General features: G+C 46.4%; 1 protein-coding gene across 8 annotated transcripts in view; it reads left to right on the plus strand.

Annotated features, from left to right (window-relative positions):
* Positions 1 to 19131, plus strand: part of c6h8orf34 (chromosome 6 C8orf34 homolog) — a 246429-nt gene that overhangs the window by 108107 nt on the left and 119191 nt on the right. For all 8 annotated transcript variants that reach the window (XR_003878731.1, XR_003878730.1, XM_029755795.1 and 5 more), the window contains exon 8: positions 17193 to 17328. Coding sequence is in view for 6 of the 8 variants with exons in the window: in XM_029755795.1 (XP_029611655.1) it covers positions 17193 to 17328 (136 nt within the window). In the remaining 2 variants the exon portion in view is untranslated. The remainder of the gene's footprint in view (positions 1 to 17192; positions 17329 to 19131) is intronic.

Below are 19131 nucleotides of genomic sequence, written 5' to 3' on the forward strand. Positions count from 1 at the left end.
GCACTCTATTGTCCCTCTAATCTCTCTGACATCAATGCAAATGTAATCGAAAATCTTATCAAACACTTCATGAGAGTCCATGAGCTCATGTTGCGCAACATTTCTATAATCTATGTAATTGCGTGAGAAAACAGTGATGGCCTCTATTAAAAAGAGGAGGATCCCATCAGCTTTCTATAGGCTAGGCCTACTATATTTATTTCGCAACTTTCCTAATATTAAGCACATTGATTCTCTTTACAACAAGAGTATAGCCTACCTGGCTGGCATGAAAATTAACCACAGGAAAACGTCCTCCATTCGCTATTTAAGTGCCAAGATGACATGTATTTTTCCTCCTGCCCCTGTTTCGAGACAGGTGCATGATAATGGTCCATTCTAAATCAAAACAAATTTCACACATAGATTATTTAGTATATGTAAAGACGAGATTAAATCAAGAATAGTCTGATGGGTGACAATATTAGCCTATCACTTGTGAATGAGATATTATCACTTGTGAATGATGACCAGCTTGAATGCAGTAAGGCAAATCATAGTCACACACCTCATGTAGCCTAGCCAATAGACATATACAGTGCTGTGAAAAAGTATTTGCCCCCTTCCTGATTTCTTATTTTTTTGCACATTTGTCACACTTAAATGTTTCAGATCATCAAACAAATGTAAAAAATTACACAAAGATAACCCAAGTAAACACACAATGCAGTTTTTAAGTGATGATTTTATTTATTAAGGGAAAAAAGCTATCTGAACCTTCAGGGCCCTATGTGAAAAAGTAATTGCCCCCTAAACCTAATAACTGGTTGTGCCACCCTCAGCAGCAACAACTGCAATCAAGCGTTTGCGATAACTGGCAATGAGCCTTTCACATCGCTGTGGAGGAATTTTGGCCCGCTCTTCTTTGCAGAATTGTTTTAATTCAGCCACATTGGAGGGTTTTCGAGCATGAACCACCTTTTTAAGGTCACGCCACAGCATCTCAATCGGATTCAAGTCCAGACTTTGACTAGGCCACTCCAAAACCTTTATTATAATTTTTTTTTGCCATTCAGAGGTGGACTTGCTGGTGTGTTTTGGATCATTGTCCTGCTGCAGAACCCAAGTGCGCTTCAGCTTGAGGTTACGAACTGATGACCAGACATTCTCCTTCAGGATTTTATGGTAGAGGGCAGAATTCATGGTTCCATCAATCACAGCAAGTCGTCCAGGTTCTGAAGCAGCAAAGCAGCCCCAGACCATCACACTACCACCACCACATTTGACTGTTGGTATGATGTTCTTTTTCTGAAATGCTGTGTTACTTTTACGCCAGATGTAACGGGACGCACACCTTCCAAAAAGTTCAACTTTTGTCTCGTCAGTCCACAGAATATTTTCCCAAAAGTCTTGTTGCCAAAAGTGAGACGAGCATTTATGTTCTTTTTGGTCAGCAGTGGTTTTCGCCTTGGAACTCTGCCATGGATGCCATTTTTCCCCAGTCTCTTTCTTATGGTTGAGTCATGAACACTGACCTTAACTGAGGCAAGTGAGGCCTGCAGTTCTTCAGATGTTGTTGTGGGTTCTTTTGTGACCTCTTGGATGAGTCTTCGCTGCGCTCTTGGGGTAATTTTAGTAGGCCAGCCACTCCTGGGAAGGTTCACCACTGTTCCAAATTTTCTCCATTTGTGGATAATGGCTCTCACCGTGGTTCACTGGAGTGCCAAAGCTTTAGAAATGGCTTTGTAACCCTTTCCAGACTGATAGATGTCAAATTCTCATCTGTTCCTGAATTTCTTTGGATCGTGGCATGATGTCTTGCTTTTTGAGATCTTTTGTCCTACTTCACTTTGTCAGACAGGTTCTATTTAAGTGATTTCTTGATTCAACAGGTCTGGCAGTAATCAGGCCTGGGTGTGACTAGTGAAATTGAACTCAGCTTTCCAAAAAATGTGATTATTAACCACAGTAAATTCATGATTTAACAAGGGGGGGCAATTACTTTGTCACATAGGGCCATGAAGGTTCGGATAGCTTTTTTCCCTTAATAAATAAAATGATCACTTAAAAACTGCATTTTGTGTTTACTTGGGTTATCTTTGTGTAATATTAAAATTTGCTTGATGATCTGAAATATTTAAGTGTGACAAATGTGCAAAAAAATAAGAAATCAGGAAGGGGGCAAATACTTTTTCACGGCAGTTTTAGCAGGGCCCACCCACAAGAGCTGAGAAATGTGCATTTTTATAGCTAATCTCATGCTATTCTACCCATTTTGCCATGAGGCAGAGAGAAAATGTTGCTGTTTAAAGCTAATTTCCTGCAATTCTATATATATTGTCAAGGGCCACAGAGACAATTGTGCAATTTTATAGCTAATCTCATGCTATTCTACACATTTTGCAATGAGGCTGAGAGAATTTTGCATTTCTAAAGCTAATTGCCTGTTATTCTCCTATACATATCACGGTTGTCTAGGACCAGTGGAGATGTGGAATCAGGAGCAGGAGACAGAGGGCCGGAGCAACTGTGTTTTAATAATAATAGAAAAATGCAATAGCCGTAGGGCACAGGGCGCGTGGCGAAGTCCGCCAGGGGAAAACACTTTTCCCAAAATAAGCGCACTGAAAAAAAACAGCGCACGGGGCGCAGCCCGGCAATATAATGGATACTAACAGGATACAATCACAACTGTCCTGAGTGAACAATAAACAATCCCGCACGAGAACCCCAACTGAAAATACACACTAAATAACCCCCCACTAATGACAAACACAAAACAGGTGCGGGATAGACAGACAAAACCAAAAGACACAGAAACAACGATCGGTGGCAGCTAATAGGCCGGCGACGACGACCGGCGAGCGCCGCCCGACCGAGGAGGGGCGCCACCTTCGTTAGATACTGTGACAATACATGGTTTATGAGGTGTTCATATCCTAATCCTATTAAATTACTAGAGGGGCTATGTCATAAAACCTTGAAGTTCCATAATGGGTTGAAAATGGCAGCCATATTGGTCAGGGCGAAATCCAAACCAGTTTAATTAGTTTGAATGGCAGTAGGTGTCACGCCCTGACCGGGTGAACTCAGGTGTTTTGGGTCAGGGTGGTTTATGTTGGGTGGTTTTCCTGTGTTTGTTTTCTGTTTTGCGTTGGAGCCTTGTGTTGGCTCTATTGGGGAGTATTTCTATGTTGGTTTCTGTCTTCCCAATCAGAGACAGCTGTCGCTAGTTGTCTCTGATTGGGATCTCATTTAAGTTCATTTTCCCCCACGCTGTTCGTGGGGAATTGTATTTGCATTGCTATTCGTAGCCTGTGAAGCTGTTCGTTCGTGGTATCGTTTATTGTTTTGCTGGTTCACCGTTCTAATAAAAATGATGATGAACCAAACCTCCGCTGCGCCTTGGTCCCTCTATAACGACGAACGTTACAGAATTCCCCACCGAACCAGGACCAAGCAGCGGGAGGAAAAGGAGCGCGAGAGATGGGCTCGCGAGGGAAAGGAGTTCTGGACCTGGGAGGAGATCATGTCGGGGAAAGGACCCTGGCGGACGGACTCCCAGGTCGAGGAGGAAAAGCCAGCCGGTAGACGGAGTCGCAGGCGGCGGTCGAGGAGGTCCGGAAAACAGCCCCAAGAAAATTTTGGGGGGGGGCTAATGGGGTGGTCCGGTAGGGCAGAGGAAGAGCCCAGACCACTGCTCTCGTGGGGGATGACGGCGGAGGAAGAGACGAGGATGAGGCAGTTGATTGAGGACCTGCAGAGGGAAGATCTGGAGGAGGAGCCCTGGTATGCGGAGTTGCGCGCTGTGTCGCCAGTGCACCCGCACAGCCCAGTGCGTCCGGTGGACAGACCCAGCACATGCCGTGCTAAGATGGGAATCCAGCCGGGACGAGTGGCTAAACCAGCTCCACGCTACAGGTCACCTATACGTGTTCACAGTCCTGTCTGGCCCGTCCCTGCTCCCCGCACCAAGCCCACGGTGCGTGTCCACAGTCCTGTCCGGCCCGTCCCTGCTCCCCGCTCCAGGCCACGGGAAGCGGAGTTGCGCGGTGTGTCGCCAGTGCGCCCGCACAGCCCGGTACGTCCGGTGGACATGCCCAGCACATGCCGTGCTAGGATGGGCATCCAGCCAGGACGAGTGGCTAAACCGGCTCCACGCTTCAGGGCACCAGTACGTGTTCACAGTCCTGTCTGGCCCGTCCCTGCTCCCCGCACCAGGTTAGTGGTGCGTGTCCCCAGTCCTGTCCGGCCCGTTCCTGCTCCCCGCACCAAGTCAGAGGTGCGTGTTCCCAGTCCTGTCCGGCCCGTTCCTGCTCCCCGCACCAGGTTAGTGGTGCGTGTCCCCAGTCCTGTCCGGCCCGTTCCTGCTCCCCGCACCAGGTTAGTGGTGCGTGTCCCCAGTCCTGTCCGGCCCGTCCCTGCTCCCCGCACCAAGTCAGTGGTGCGTGTCCCCAGTCCTGTCCGGCCCGTCCCTGCTCCCCGCACCAGGTTAGTGGTGCGTGTCCCCAGTCCTGTCCGGCCCGTCCCTGCTCCCCGCACCAGGTTAGTGGTGCGTGTCCCCAGTCCTGTCCGGCCCGTCCCTGCTCCCCGCACCAGGTTAGTGGTGCGTGTCCCCAGTCCTGTCCGGCCCGTTCCTGCTCCCCGCACCAAGTCAGAGGTGCGTGTTCCCAGTCCTGTCCAGCCCGTCCCTGCTCCCCGCACCAGGTTAGTGGTGCGTGTCCCCAGTCCTGTCCGGCCCGTTCCTGCTCCCCGCACCAGGTTAGTGGTGCGTGTCCCCAGTCCTGTCCGGCCCGTCCCTGCTCCCCGCACCAAGTCAGTGGTGCGTGTCCCCAGTCCTGTCCGGCCCGTCCCTGCTCCCCGCACCAGGTTAGTGGTGCGTGTCCCCAGTCCTGTCCGGCCCGTTCCTGCTCCCCGCACCAGGTTAGTGGTGCGTGTCCCCTGTCCTGTCCGGCCCGTTCCTGCTCCCCGCACCAAGTCAGAGGTGCGTGTTCCCAGTCCTGTCCGGCCCGTTCCTGCTCCCCGCACCAAGTTAGTGGTGCGTGTCCCCAGTCATGTCCGGCCCGTCCCTGCTCCCCGCACCAAGTCAGTGGTGCGTGTCCCCAGTCCTGTCCGGCCCGTCCCTGCTGCCCGCACCAAACCAGTGGTGCGTGTTCCCAGTCCGGCACGGCCCGGGTCCGGTCCACCGGTGCCCAATCCTGTTCCGGGCGACGGCTCCGCTCCAGAGCCTGGGCATGCCGCTCCACAGTGGTCCAGTCCGGGCCAGAGAGGTAGGGCTAAGGTGGAGGCGGGGGGGAGAACACGCCCGGGGCCAGAGCCTCCACCGAGGGTGAGGCGCCCACCCGGATTCCCCCCCCTAATAGACTTAAGTTTGGTGCGCCGGGAGTACGCACCGTTGAGGGGGGGGTACTGTCACGCCCTGACCGGGTGAACTCAGGTGTTTTGGGTCAGGGTGGTTTATGTTGGGTGGTTTTCCTGTGTTTGTTTTCTGTTTTGCGTTGGAGCCTTGTGTTGGCTCTATTGGGGAGTATTTCTATGTTGGTTTCTGTCTTCCCAATCAGAGACAGCTGTCGCTAGTTGTCTCTGATTGGGATCTCATTTAAGTTCATTTTCCCCCACGCTGTTCGTGGGGAATTGTATTTGCATTGCTATTCGTAGCCTGTGAAGCTGTTCGTTCGTGGTATCGTTTATTGTTTTGCTGGTTCACCGTTCTAATAAAAATGATGATGAACCAAACCTCCGCTGCGCCTTGGTCCCTCTATAACGACGAACGTTACAGTAGGGGCATATGATTTTTCTTACGCAGGAACATAAAACAAAGGCATGTTGTTTGAATGGAATGTTGGCATTTTGGCAGTTAATTTGAAAATGTATAGAATCAGTCCTCTAAAACTGTCTGGCTAGCTAGGTAACAAACATATAGTGCAGATAATTACTTAAAATTCATTATTTTACTCAACATCTTATCACAGCAGTGGCAAACCAACTCCCTGACCAAAATGGCTGACCTTTATCTCGTCATTAGCATGTTCATGCCAGTTGTAGTATTCTAATTCCTAATTCTATGGCGACGACCTCCAGGGAGAATATAGTATTTTATACAACCTTTTTATTGGGGGGGGGGGTGGCCCTGCGAGGGGAGGGTGGTATGCCAGTAGTGTGTGCTTGTGTGTCAGACCTAGGTTCAAATGCATGTGTTTTTATGTATTTTTTATTCAAATACTTTATTTTCTGTGCATTTGAGTGTTTTCAAATACACAGCCCAAAACAAGTACTTTTATTTGAGTATTTGAATGGTTATTTGTAAAAGCCAAATAGTCAACCAAACTGTCTCTGTGTCTGTCTTGTCTGTCTGTCTGTCTGTGTTTTCCACCATTAGAGGTAAGTGTTAGCACTTTACATGAAATGAGAGGAAGGTGTGTTATAGACTGTTATAGACAGGGACAAATACTGGGGATTCAGAGGCTAGTTCATCATATTCATTTATATGACATCACATTCATTTATATGTCCTTATGCCTCGTGTTAATAACTGCAGCACAATCCACACTGGAAACTAACGTGACACAGGCTTTATGAAACACTGGAAAGTACACAAGGAGAAAGCATAACCTTCTCCACAGACTATGCTGGTGAAACCACACACAGAAACAGTTCTTAATAAAGTAACAAGTTGAGTCTAGCTGGTGGAGAGAAACAGCCTTCAGCTGGCAGCACTGTGTTGTTCTATGGTTAGTTCATAAAAACAACAGAGAGGGCCAGTTCCTCCTGAGAGGGCTCCAGCTGACCCCTTTCTGAAACGTTACATTTACATTACATTTTAGTCATTTGGCAGATGCTCTTATCCAGAGCGACATACAGTCATGTTGCAATAACTTATTCTCCTCTCCAACTGACAATGAAGTCTCCCTGCCATCTCCTGCCTTACCGTTAAATGAACATGTAGGTAAGAAAAGGTTACTGTATTAAAGCGGTTGTTGTCAGTTGTCTGGATACCTGTTGTCTGGCTCACACTACCCCTGTACCCTTACTCTCTAGGGGATTCAGGAGGACAGCAAGGAGATTGAAATTATGTAATTTAACCGGTCAAGAGTTTTTTTTTGTCACCCTGGGTGAACATAACTCATAGAAAATACATATCACATGTGGCATTCCACAAGGTTTGATTTTGGGTCCAGTACTGTTCAGTTTATATATGTTCCCCCTTGGCAGCGTTATCAGAAAGCATAGCATTGATTTTCACTGCTACGCAGACAATACACAGCTTTACATTTCTGAGGATTTTAGCTCCATAGATAAATTATTATACTGTATTAGTGATTTAAATACTTGGATGGCTCACAACTTCCTCCAGCTAAATCAAGACAAGACCGAGGTACTTATTGTTGGAGCCAAAGCACAGAGAGAGAATCTGTCCGCACATTTTAATTCATGGGCAATAAAGATAAAACACCAGGTAAAAAACCTAGGTGTTATTTTAGATTCTGAACTCAATTTCGAATCACACATTAGGAATGTGACCAATATAGCTTTTTACCAGCTGAGAAACATTACCAAGGTGTGGCCGTTTCTCTCTTAGTCTGATACAGAGAGACTCATCCATGCTTTTATTACAAGCAGGCTTAACTACTGTAATGCTCTCCTGTCTGGTCTACCCAAGAAAGCCATTAGTCAACTGCAAAACATACAGAATGCTGCAACACGGGTACTGACCAAGACCAGAAGGAGAGCACATATCACACCGGTTTTAATGTCTCTGCACTGGCTGCCTGAGTTTTAGAATAAATTTAAAGATGCTTCTATTGGTTTTTAAATAAATCCATGATTGTGCACCCCAATACATGTCAGAAATGCTTTTAAGTTAATAACCCAGTAGGTCCCTCTGGCACTGGACTTTTAACTATCCCAAAGCCTAGGACCAAGAGGCATGGAGAGACAGCCTTTAGTTATTATGCCCTGGAATAGCCTTCTAGAGAACCTGAGGGGGGCAGAAACTGTGGACATATTTCAAAGAGATCTTGAAACACACCTTTTTAGCTTTGTTTTTCCTTCATTCAGTTTTTTTATTCTTTTGTTTTATATCCTCTTATGTTTGTTTTCTAGTAAATATGTTTTTATTTTCATTGTTTTTAAAAAAAATTCCCCTGTGAAGCACATTGTGTTGCATTCCATGTCTGAAATGTGTTGTATAAATAAAGCTTGATTTGATTTGATGGTGATCTGTGTGTTAGGATCTGACATTACTGTGAGATTACTGTACCTGTGTGTACGTCTGTATTTGTGGCTATGTGTGTGTCTGTTCGTGCGTGTGTGTGTGTGTGTGTGAAAATCTGGTCCAATTGCAGAGCTTCAGAGCCCAGCCCCAATATCAGTATATCTCTTTGTTCTATTCTGTATTTAGAATAGAGAGAGAGAGAGAGAGAGAGAGAGAGAGAGAGAGAGAGAGAGAGGGGAGAGGGGGAGAGAGAGAGAGAGAGAATGAGAGGGGGAGAGAGAGAGAAAGAGAGCGAGAGAGAGAGAAAGAGAGCGAGAGAGAGAGAAAGAGAGCGAGCGAGAGAGAAAGAGAGCGAGCGAGAGAGAACGAGAGCTAGAGCGAGAGAGAGGGAAAGAAAGAGAGGGAGAGTGCCAGGGCTGGCAGACACCTCACCCTGCTCTGAACTTCCTGACGCCAGTCCTCCCCCTCTCCTCCTCTCCTTCCTCGCCCTGACAACCAGAGACACAACAGTTGCCCCGGCAACAGCGCAAACAAACAACTGAGCCGTATCATCAGGGAGCATTGTTTGTTAAAAGACACAAGAGGAGAAGAGAAGGGCATGTTAGTAGTGTGAATTACAGCGGTACTAAATCTTTCACATAAAATCAAGTCAAGTACAGGGGGTTGAAACCGCTGGTGGGCTGGCAGGGTGGCAGCATCTCTGACTAAAGGTTATGATCCTATATAGTTTGAGGGGAGAGAGAGTCCCCAGCTAGAAAAGAAGTGCTGCCATTATGAGGCCCTGTAAGATAATACATGTGCAGATGGATGGGTTGGTTGAAGGGTGAATTGCAGTGGTTTTACTGGAGGCAACTACAACACTGATGGGCAAGATCAGTGTTACAGTGCAATCTGTTGGGGAAAAAAATCGGACACTCACTGGTCTCTGAGTTAACGGATAGAAAGGGTTGGTCTTGGAATGACAGCTTGTATAAATGGACACAGTGTAATATCATGGCTAAACACCGATAGTTTATTTAAATAGAGAAGTTTGAGGATAAAGGACCTTTATGCTTGTGCCTAGAATGCTCTGTCTGAAGATTGTTCTTGACTAAATACCTGAAAAGACCCATAGACAATAAATCTGTTTTTATACCTATGAAAAGGCCTTTGTTCATCTTACAGTATCTTTGCCAGCAACATTGTGTATTGTGTGTGACTTTGTTCTTCTCGTGATAAAAATCCCCAATGTCATTCTCAGGTGTTTTATAGGTGTTGTCAGCATCAAAATGAAGATGCTTCTGACAAACAGTGAGTTATGGACTTGGTGAGGTAATTACTGAGTAATCAGAGTGTTTGTGTTGTCTTTAGTATCTATGTTTTTATCACAAACAGGTAGCTAACTCCCCATTACCTCTTCAGGTGTGTATGAATGAGGACTATGGACACAGATGGGGGATTTCAGCTCCAACTACCTCATTGCCTGACAATGAAACCCACAAAACCTGGCAACCCCACCCAGACATTGTTATCGCTGGGCTGTAGATCACCTTATCGGCCCAGAAACCTTCTCTGTTGTTCTCCTTTAGTAACTGGGCCAGGGCAAGTATTCACAAATATTTTTTTAACATTTTGAATGGAACCTTTATTTAACTAGTCAAGTCAGTGACGAACAAATTCTTATTTACAATGACGGCCTACCCCGGCCAAACCCGGACGACGCTGGGCCAATTGTGCGCCGCCTTATGTGACTCCCAATCACGGCCTGTTGTGATACAGCCTGGATTCGACCCAGGGACTGTAGTGACGCCTCTAGCACTGAGATGCAGTGCCTTAGACCGCTGCGCCTCTCGGGAGCCCAAAGCTTCTTGGAGTAGGAGTGCTGATCAGTTTTGCCTTTTAGATCATAGTGAATGAGATTACATGGTCAGGGAGGGACTGATCCTAGATCAGCACTCCTACTCTGAGACACTTTATGGATACGGGCCCAGGTCTCGAACATTGATGTCTTTATACTGTATTCTTATCATATTGCATCAACAGTTACTTGTATGAACTCTGGATGGCAGTATTGAGCCTTAGAGACGGTTGTTGTTCCCTGTCTCCAGGCTTTCTCTCAGAGAGAAGGGTTACAGTTTAAAGAGCTTGAGTTGAATGAGTTGACAGAACAGTGTTGTGGAGTTCTGACAAGACTTTCACAGCCTCTGATCTTGCATTCTCTCTCTCTCTCCATCTGGTTCTTTTAGTTTGTTCTCTTTCTTGTAAAGGCAGTGTTCTCTGATATCTAAAGCTCTCTCTCTCTCTCTCTCTCTCTCTCTCTCTCTCTCACTCTCAATTGAAAGCTGAGTTGTAATTATGAAATGTAAGTTGGAATATTGCTTTTATTACAAAGCTAAACAAAAGCCTCCCTGGCCCGTTCTGGGAGAACTAACCGCGGAGTCAATGCTTTGTGTTTAATACTTCATGAATCACAAATGCTTGAGCTGACTGTGTGAGGGGCAGGGAGAGTGTAGGGTCTCTCTTTCTCTCCCTCACTCTCTCCCCCTCTCTCTTTCAGCCCCCCCTCTCTCGCGCTCTCTTTTTCTCTCTCGCAATTCAAATCATTCTCTCTCTCTCTCTGTGTGTGTGTGTGTGTGTGTGTCTGTGCATGCTGTTTGTGTGTGTCTGCCACCATTCTCTGTGATATCTATCATTACAGAGATATTGTTAATTACAGCGCAGCGGATAGTAGAGACAGTAGAGCCACAGACTGTTTTATAATGACACTAGACTAGAGCCTGCTGTTGTAGGCTATATCCCAAATGGTACTTTGTTCCCTATATAGTGCACTACTTTTGACCAGGACTCTATGGATGCACTATATAGGTAATAGAATGCAACCCATTGTGACCGCCCAGACACAGAGCCACAGCATCACAGGCACAGCTAGGACATAAGAAGGGCTGGAAATGAGTCAATTAGTTCACTCATTGGTGAATCAATAAACTCATAGTCTTGGATCTGGTGTGCGCGAGAATGGGTGTGTGCGTGCAAGTGTGTTTTGTGTGTCTCTCTCTCTCTCTCTGTATCTCTGTCTCTGTGTGTGGGGGAGAGAGTTAGATGATTGCACACTATACATCTGTCAACACATCATCTCAGAAAGTGTAGGTTAGGTTATTTGTGAGATGAATATACTAATTATGACTTCAGTTCTTGATTTAGAACAGAGAGAGGAGAGCGAGTCAGTCAGTCTCCGTCTAAATGACATTAAATAACATGGAAACTTGATGGGGGAACAGACACACACACACACACACACACACACCAGCTCCGCTTTTTGCTTTGGTGTAGTGAGTGATTGAGGGAAGGAATTCCTCATTGCTCAGACCTCTTTGTTCGCATCGTATCCCTCAAATACTTTCCACCCCTCTCCTCTCCTCTCCTCTCCTCTCCTCTCCTCTCCTCTCCTCTCCTCTCCTCTCCTCTCCTCTCCTCTCCTCTCCTCTCCTCTCCTCTCCTCTCCTCTCCTCTCCTCTCCTCTCCTCTCCTCTCCTCTCCTCTCCTCTCCTCTCCTCTCCTCTCCTCTCCTCTCCTCTCCTCTCCTCTCCTCTCCTCTCCTCTCCTCTCCTCTCCTCTCCTCTCCTCTCCTCTGCCACAGTTGTATTTATCAGTCGTGTCTCAACATTTGACGCAGGGTCTGCTTTCCAAGTGCCACCCTATTCCCTATATATGGTGCTCCTCCTTCGACCGGGAAGCATTAGAGAATGTAGGGCGTAGGGTGCTCTTTGGGACGTACCCAGGGACCATGTGCGGCTGCCCCGCTGTGCTCTGACTCCGAGGGAGTGAAAATGTGCCTCGCTCGCTGACAAACGTGGTGGGCTGAGTGCTGACTTTGTTGTGTCTAGACAGACGGCGCGGTGTGTGACGTGAGCGTTGTATGGCGAAGCGTATTGACGTGCCGGTCTGTAATGTAAACTTCTCTTAGACAGTGTTATTGTGCGGGGGGTTTGGTGCGGGGGTTATGGTAGGATGTGTTGCTAACCCAAGGGAGATAAACTCAGTGGTGTGTGTGTCTGGCTAAATAAATAAACTCTCTTTCTCAATGGGACCTGTAGAAAAGGGGAGCAAACAAAAAAAGATGTACACACGCACAAAGATGATTTATCCTCTGTAGCAGATGTTTAGTTAGTTTAGTTTAGTTTCGTCAGCTCCCAGTATTGAAGTCTGTGTCTGGCACCACCGCTTCACTGGCACGGTGGTAAGCAGCAAGCAGCTATATGCCCACATACCACATAAAATACACATCAGCCATGGCACTGTGGGCAAACACGCACACGCACGCACGCACGCACGCACGCACACACACACACACACACACACACACACACACACACTGTATGCCAATGTACTGTAAGTCACACTAATAAGGGTGAGTGTAACTTTCAGGGATCACTCCGTTTCTCTCCCTTGGCCCCTGGAGGCCCCTGTGTCTCTTTGTAGGAGCCCACACCTGATAGCATCAGACCAGTGTTATTCACACACAGCAGGGTTGACAGTATAATTCCACTGACTGCCTGTGTGCGTGCGTGCGTGCGTTTGTGTGCGCGCGTGCGCGCGTGCGTGCGTGTGTGCGTGTGTGCGTGATCTCAATGTATAATTCCATTGACACTGTTTGCAGGGCGGAAAGACTTACTGTCCTGTAAGCGCGCCATGTTGTCACGCCCAGCTTGTTTTAAACAGCGGTAACATCTTGTTTAGACAAAACACAAACTAAATCTAAAGCTGCATGTACTGCCTTTATTCGACTCGTCTGAAAGATTAGACAGAGATTTTGTCCTCTCCATGTTTTTGTCATTTCTTTATCTCCACCTACAAGGAACAAGGCCAAAAGGGAGAGGTGAACTCGGAGATTAAAAGCTTCCCGTGTGGTAATGTGCTGTGACCGTGGCAACGTTTGAACACAGTAACTTTACAGCAGTGCTTCCCGCTGTGACCCACCTAGACTTTTTGGACTTAGTCTACCACCGCGTAAACCAAACCAGTCTCTAGGCAGGACCTTACAGAGTAGATAACGACCAGGAGACGGATTAGGTGGAGGAGCAGGTGATGGTCTGGGCGTTGACACAATATTAAGCCATGGCTTGTGTTCCAAAGGGCACCCTATTCCCTACATAGTGTGCTACTTTTGACCAGACCCCCTATGGACCCGGGTCAAAAGTAGCACAAGGCTTAGGGAATAGGGTGCCATTTGGGACACAGACATGGTTCCCACGGCCGGTAACCTCTCTCCCCTTGCCCACCCACTCTCATTTCCCAGCAGTGATGATGAATGAGACTATGCTTACAGGCATTTTCAGAAGCATGACAGAAGCATTCAGTCACCCTGTGTTATCCACACCAACCCCAGTCCCTGGGTGACCTGTGTTCTGGGACTGTGTGTACCAGCTGGAACCCTATTTTCCTTACAGTGAAATACTTTTGACCAGGCCCACAGGTCTTTCAGTGCTTCAGGTGAGAAATCTCACCTCCTCTGGCACGGTAAGAAGGAGTATGGCTCAATGTCAACATGATATAAACGTTGATCTTCATGGTGTGTATGTTATCAAACGTTTATGATAATCTCATCAGACGATAGAACGATGAAGGAAAAATCTAGCACCCAGTCAGACAATTCTAAATCAAAACCCGGGCAATCTGACAACATGTAACACCCGGGCAATCTGACTACATGTAACACCCGGGCAATCTGACTACATGTAACACCCGGGCAATCTGACTACATGTAACACCCGGGCAATCTGACTACATGTAACACCCGGGCAATCTGACTACATGTAACACCCGGACAATCTGACTACATGTAACACCCCGGCAATCTGACTACATGTAACACCCCGGCAATCTGACTATATGTAACACCCGGGCAATCTGACAACATGTAACACCTGGGCAATCTGACTACATGTAACACCCGGGCAATCTGACTACATGTAACACCCGGGCAATCTGACAACATGTAACACCCGGGCAATCTGACAACATGTAACACCCGGGCAATCTGACTACATGTAACACCCGGGCAATCTGACTACATGTAACACCCGGGCAATCTGACTACATGTAACACCCCGGCAATCTGACTACATGTAACACCCGGGCAATCTGACTACATGTAACACCCGGGCAATCTGACTACATGTAACACCCGGGCAATCTGACTACATTTAACACCCAGGCAATCTGACTACATGTAACACCCGGGCAATCTGACTACATGTAACACCCAGGCAATTTGACTACATGTAACACCCGGGCAATCTGACTACATGTAACACCCGGGCAATTTGACTACATGTAACACCCGGGCAATCTGACTACATGTAACACCCAGGCAATTTGACTACATGTAACACCCAGGCAATTTGACTACATGTAACACCCGGGCAATCTGACTACATTTAACACCCAGGCAATCTGACTACATTTAACACCCAGGCAATCTGACTAAATTTAACACCCGGGCAATCTGACTACATGTAACACCCAGGCTGGTATTCCTTTTAGACACACATCAGTGCCTCTCTGAAAATGTACTTCTCGTGGAATGTTACTCCTAGTGGAATTCTTAATTTGCAGCTGGTCTGGTATGGTATTTCTCCATTTCTCTCCTCTGTCTCCTCTCGCTCTCTTTAAATTATTTCTTCACCTACGGAGAGGAGACATGCACGTACAAACCATACACACAAAGGGAGGCATGCAAGCACACACACACACAGACACACACACACACACACACACACAGACACACACACACACACACACACACAAAACGCGTAACGAGGAGAGACAGGTGAGAGAGAGCCTGGCGCAGGGCCAGTGTGATGGATGGAGGGAAGAGGAACATTTCTCAGTGGATGAGTGTCTCTCCTCTAATCCAGGTGATTAGTCACGCCTTCTCTTCTATCAAAGTGTAAGCCGCTGTTTTCTATCTTCTCGTCGCTGCTCAACCAGGAGGCCAGTAACATGAGATTGACAGGAAGAGTATCAATGTGACTAATGTGTATGTCTGTCCCACACACATAAACATAGACATGGACGGACACACACACACGCACACACACACACACACACACACACACACACACACACACACACACACACACACACACACACACACACACACACACACACACACACACACACACACACACACACACACACACACACACACACACAAGTGAGTGGTAATAATTATGTCCGGCATTTGATCTCTTGTTGTCACATTTCTAACATTCCTGAGGATTGATGAAAACAAAATGGGCTATTGTTGTTAAAAAAAAACATCCTTTATATGCTGTCAAATGGTCCATACAGTAATGGCTTGAGGTACTGTATCTATCAACTTGTTATTAAAAAAAGGGAAAGCACTCGCACGTCTGAGGTGTTTTGTTGCAGGTGCCTGGGAATCAATTCAAACTGCGCTTGCCTGTATGCTTAATAAACACAAGTGATATGTGCAAGTTATTTTCTTTTAAAGGCCCAGTGCCGTCAAAAACGTGATTTTCCTGTGTTATATATATATTCCACACTGTGAGGTTGGAATAATACTTTCTTGCTTGAGAAATAGCTTTTTGCAAAATTTTTTTAATTTTTTGTTATTTTGAACCATTTTACTTAATTGTTACCCAGAAATGATTTGATATTGAGATAAAAATGGCTACATTGGACCTTTAAGATATCAACTTGTTATTAAAAAGCTATATTAGATATCTATACCAACAGTTAGCTAACTCAGACCACGACTCATGTCGTCAACATACAAATTCAGACTTACGCTATATTATTGTTGCAACGTGTTTCGTCTCTCAACACATTTATTCAGAACCAAGAACTTGCTGTCGAATTTACGTCCCTCTTTGATGTCCTGCTATATTTAATAAAGCGTTACTGGTTTTAGTTTTGTGACAATAAACATGCAGTTATTTATATTTTACTACCATTCTTTTCTACTCAGTCACGACCCTGCTTATTAGTGTGATTGTCCATCCCAAATGGAACCCTATTCTCTATATAGTGCACTACTTTTGACCAGGTTCCACAAAGCCATAAAGGGAATAGGCTGTTATTTGGAACGCAGACGGAGTTATGCTTTCTGTTCTCAATGATTGTATTATTGTCTCTGTTACCGAAACTCGCGTCACCTACTTCGCCTTGAAGCTGAAAATTCTATTCTCTGATACCTGATCATATAAGCCTGTTTAAAGCTGAACATGGGCCCAGTGGTGAACCTGGGAACACACAGCACTGAACCTGGGAACACTATCGCGTGTGGAACTCAGTTTAGCTTTATTCTGTCTCCCCGTCCAACAGCAGTATGTTAAAACAAACCAGAGAGAGAGAGAGAGAGAGAGAGAGAGAGAGAGAGAGAGAGAGAGAGAGAGAGAGAGAGAGAGAGAGAGAGAGAGAGAGAATGAGACTGGGGAGAAGGAGAGGGGATGACACTGGCGTGTCTAGTTCATATGGAGCTCTTTAGAAAGTCATGCAGACCAAGGACTGTTCTTATGAGGACACAGGGAGAGAACACACAGAGACACTTCTCTCCAACTTCTCTCTCTCTCTCTCTGGTCAGGATGTGTGGTCTCTCTCTCATCATCTCTCCTTCAGCCCTGCCTTCCCTGTCTCTTCTCCTTACAACCACCATCTATTTGTTGGCTAATTGATGCAAGATAGTCTTGTCAGTCTATCGTCTCTTAGTGTGTGTGTGTGTTGGTTCATCCTTCCTCAGATCTGGACGGCTGAGACAGCTAAGACAGATATAACGCATCTGTTGATGACTCAGTGACTATGATAAATGACTGTCCCTCTCCTTCTCTCCCTCTTTCCCCTCTCTCACTCTTTCCTTCTATTCCTCATCCCTCTTCCTCACTCCATCTCCCCGTACTTAACCCATTCTCTCTCTTCCCTGTCTCCCTCTCTCTCTCTCCCTCCCTCCCTCCCTCCCTCCCCCCTTTCTCCCTCTCTCTCCTCTCTCCCTCCACAGAGGACCTAGATGACCTGCGTATGGAGGGGGTAACAGGGCTGGCCCCGTCAGGAAGTAAGTTCAGTCAGGGTCGTAGTTCCTACCTCCCAGAGCCCCAGGCCAAGGTCACACTCAACATCTGCTCAAGGTGTGCAAGGTAAATATTTAGATTTTACTCTGACCTGGGCCTTACCTGTGCCAGTGTGTCTGTGTGTCTGTGTGGCTGATTGGCTGGCTGTCTGGTTGTCTGTCTGCTCTATAACTTGGTACAGAGAGAGTGGGACAGGTCTGTGTCCAAAGACTCTTCTTCTCTCTGCTCAGTGAGTGCATTTGTCTGAGCAGAGAGGGGTACTGCATATGAGGAATGCTTGCCTGACATACTACTGCAGTGTCCATAGGCCCAGTTCCCTATCACTATACTAGCCCAGTTCCCTATCACTATACTAGCCCAGTTCCCTATCACTATGCTAGCCCAGTTCCCTATCACTATGCTAGCCCAGTTCCCTATCACTATACCAGCCCAGTTCCCTATCACTATACTAGCCCAGTTCCCTATCACTATACTAGCCCAGTTCCCTATCACTATACTAGCCCAGTTCCCTATCACTATACTAGCCCAGTTCCCTATCACTATACTAGCCCAGTTCCCTATTACTATACTAGCCCAGTTCCCTATCACTATACCAGCCCAGTTCCCTATCACTATACTAGCCCAGTTCCCTATCACTATACTAGCCCAGTTCCCTATCACTATACTAGCCCAGTTCCCTATCACTATACTAGTCCTGTTCCCTGTCACTATACTAGCCCAGTTCCCTATCACTATACTAGCCCAGTTCCCTATCACTATACTAGCCCAGTTCCCTATTACTATACTAGCCCAGTTCCCTATCACTATACTAGCCCAGTTCCCTATCACTATACTAGCCCAGTTCCCTATTACTATACTAGCCCAGTTCCCTATCACTATACTAGCCCAGTTCCCTATTACTATACTAGCCCAGTTCCCTATTACTATACTAGCCCAGTTCCCTATCACTATACTAGTCCAGTTCTCTATTACTATACTAGTCTAGTTCCCTGTCACTATACTAGTCCAGTTCCCTATTACTATACTAGCCCTGTTCCCTATTACTATACTAGTCCAGTTCCTTATTGCTATACTAGTCTAGTTCCCTGTCACTATACTAGCCCAGTTCCCTATTACTATACTAGCCCTGTTCCCTATTACTATACTAGCCCAGTTCCCTATCACTATACTAGCCCAGTTCCCTATCCCTATATTAGCCCAGTTGCCTATCACTATACTAGCCCAGTTCCCTATTACTATACTAGCCCTGTTCCCTATTATAATACTAGCCCAGTTCCTTATCATTATACTAGCCCAGTTCCCTATTACTATACTAGCCCAGTTCCCTATCACTATACTAGTCCAGTTCCCTATTACTATACTAGTCCAGTTCCCTATCACTATAATAGCCCAGTTCCCTATCACTATACTAGCCCAGTTCCCTATCACTATACTAGCTCAGTTCCCTATCACTATACTAGCCCAGTTCCCTATCACTATACTAGCCCAGTTCCCTATCACTATACTAGCCCAGTTCCCTATTACTATACTAGCCCAGTTCCCTATCACTATACTAGCCCAGTTCCCTATTACTATACTAGCCCAGTTCCCTATCACTATACTAGTCCAGTTCCCTATCACTATACTAGCCCAGTTCCCTATCACTATACTAGCCCAGTTCCCTATCACTATAGTAGCCCAGTTCCCTATCACTATTCTAGCCCAGTTCCCTATCACTGTATTAGCCCAGTTCCCTATCAAATCAAAGTTTATTTGTCAAGTGCGCCGAATACAACAGGTGTAGACCTTACAGTGAAATGCTTACTTACAGGCTCTAACCAATAGTGCAAAAAAGGTATTAGGTGAACAATTGGTAAGTAAAAAAATGAA

Source organism: Salmo trutta, chromosome 6 (genome assembly GCF_901001165.1).
Source record: "Salmo trutta chromosome 6, fSalTru1.1, whole genome shotgun sequence".
Lineage (NCBI taxonomy): Eukaryota > Metazoa > Chordata > Actinopteri > Salmoniformes > Salmonidae > Salmo > Salmo trutta.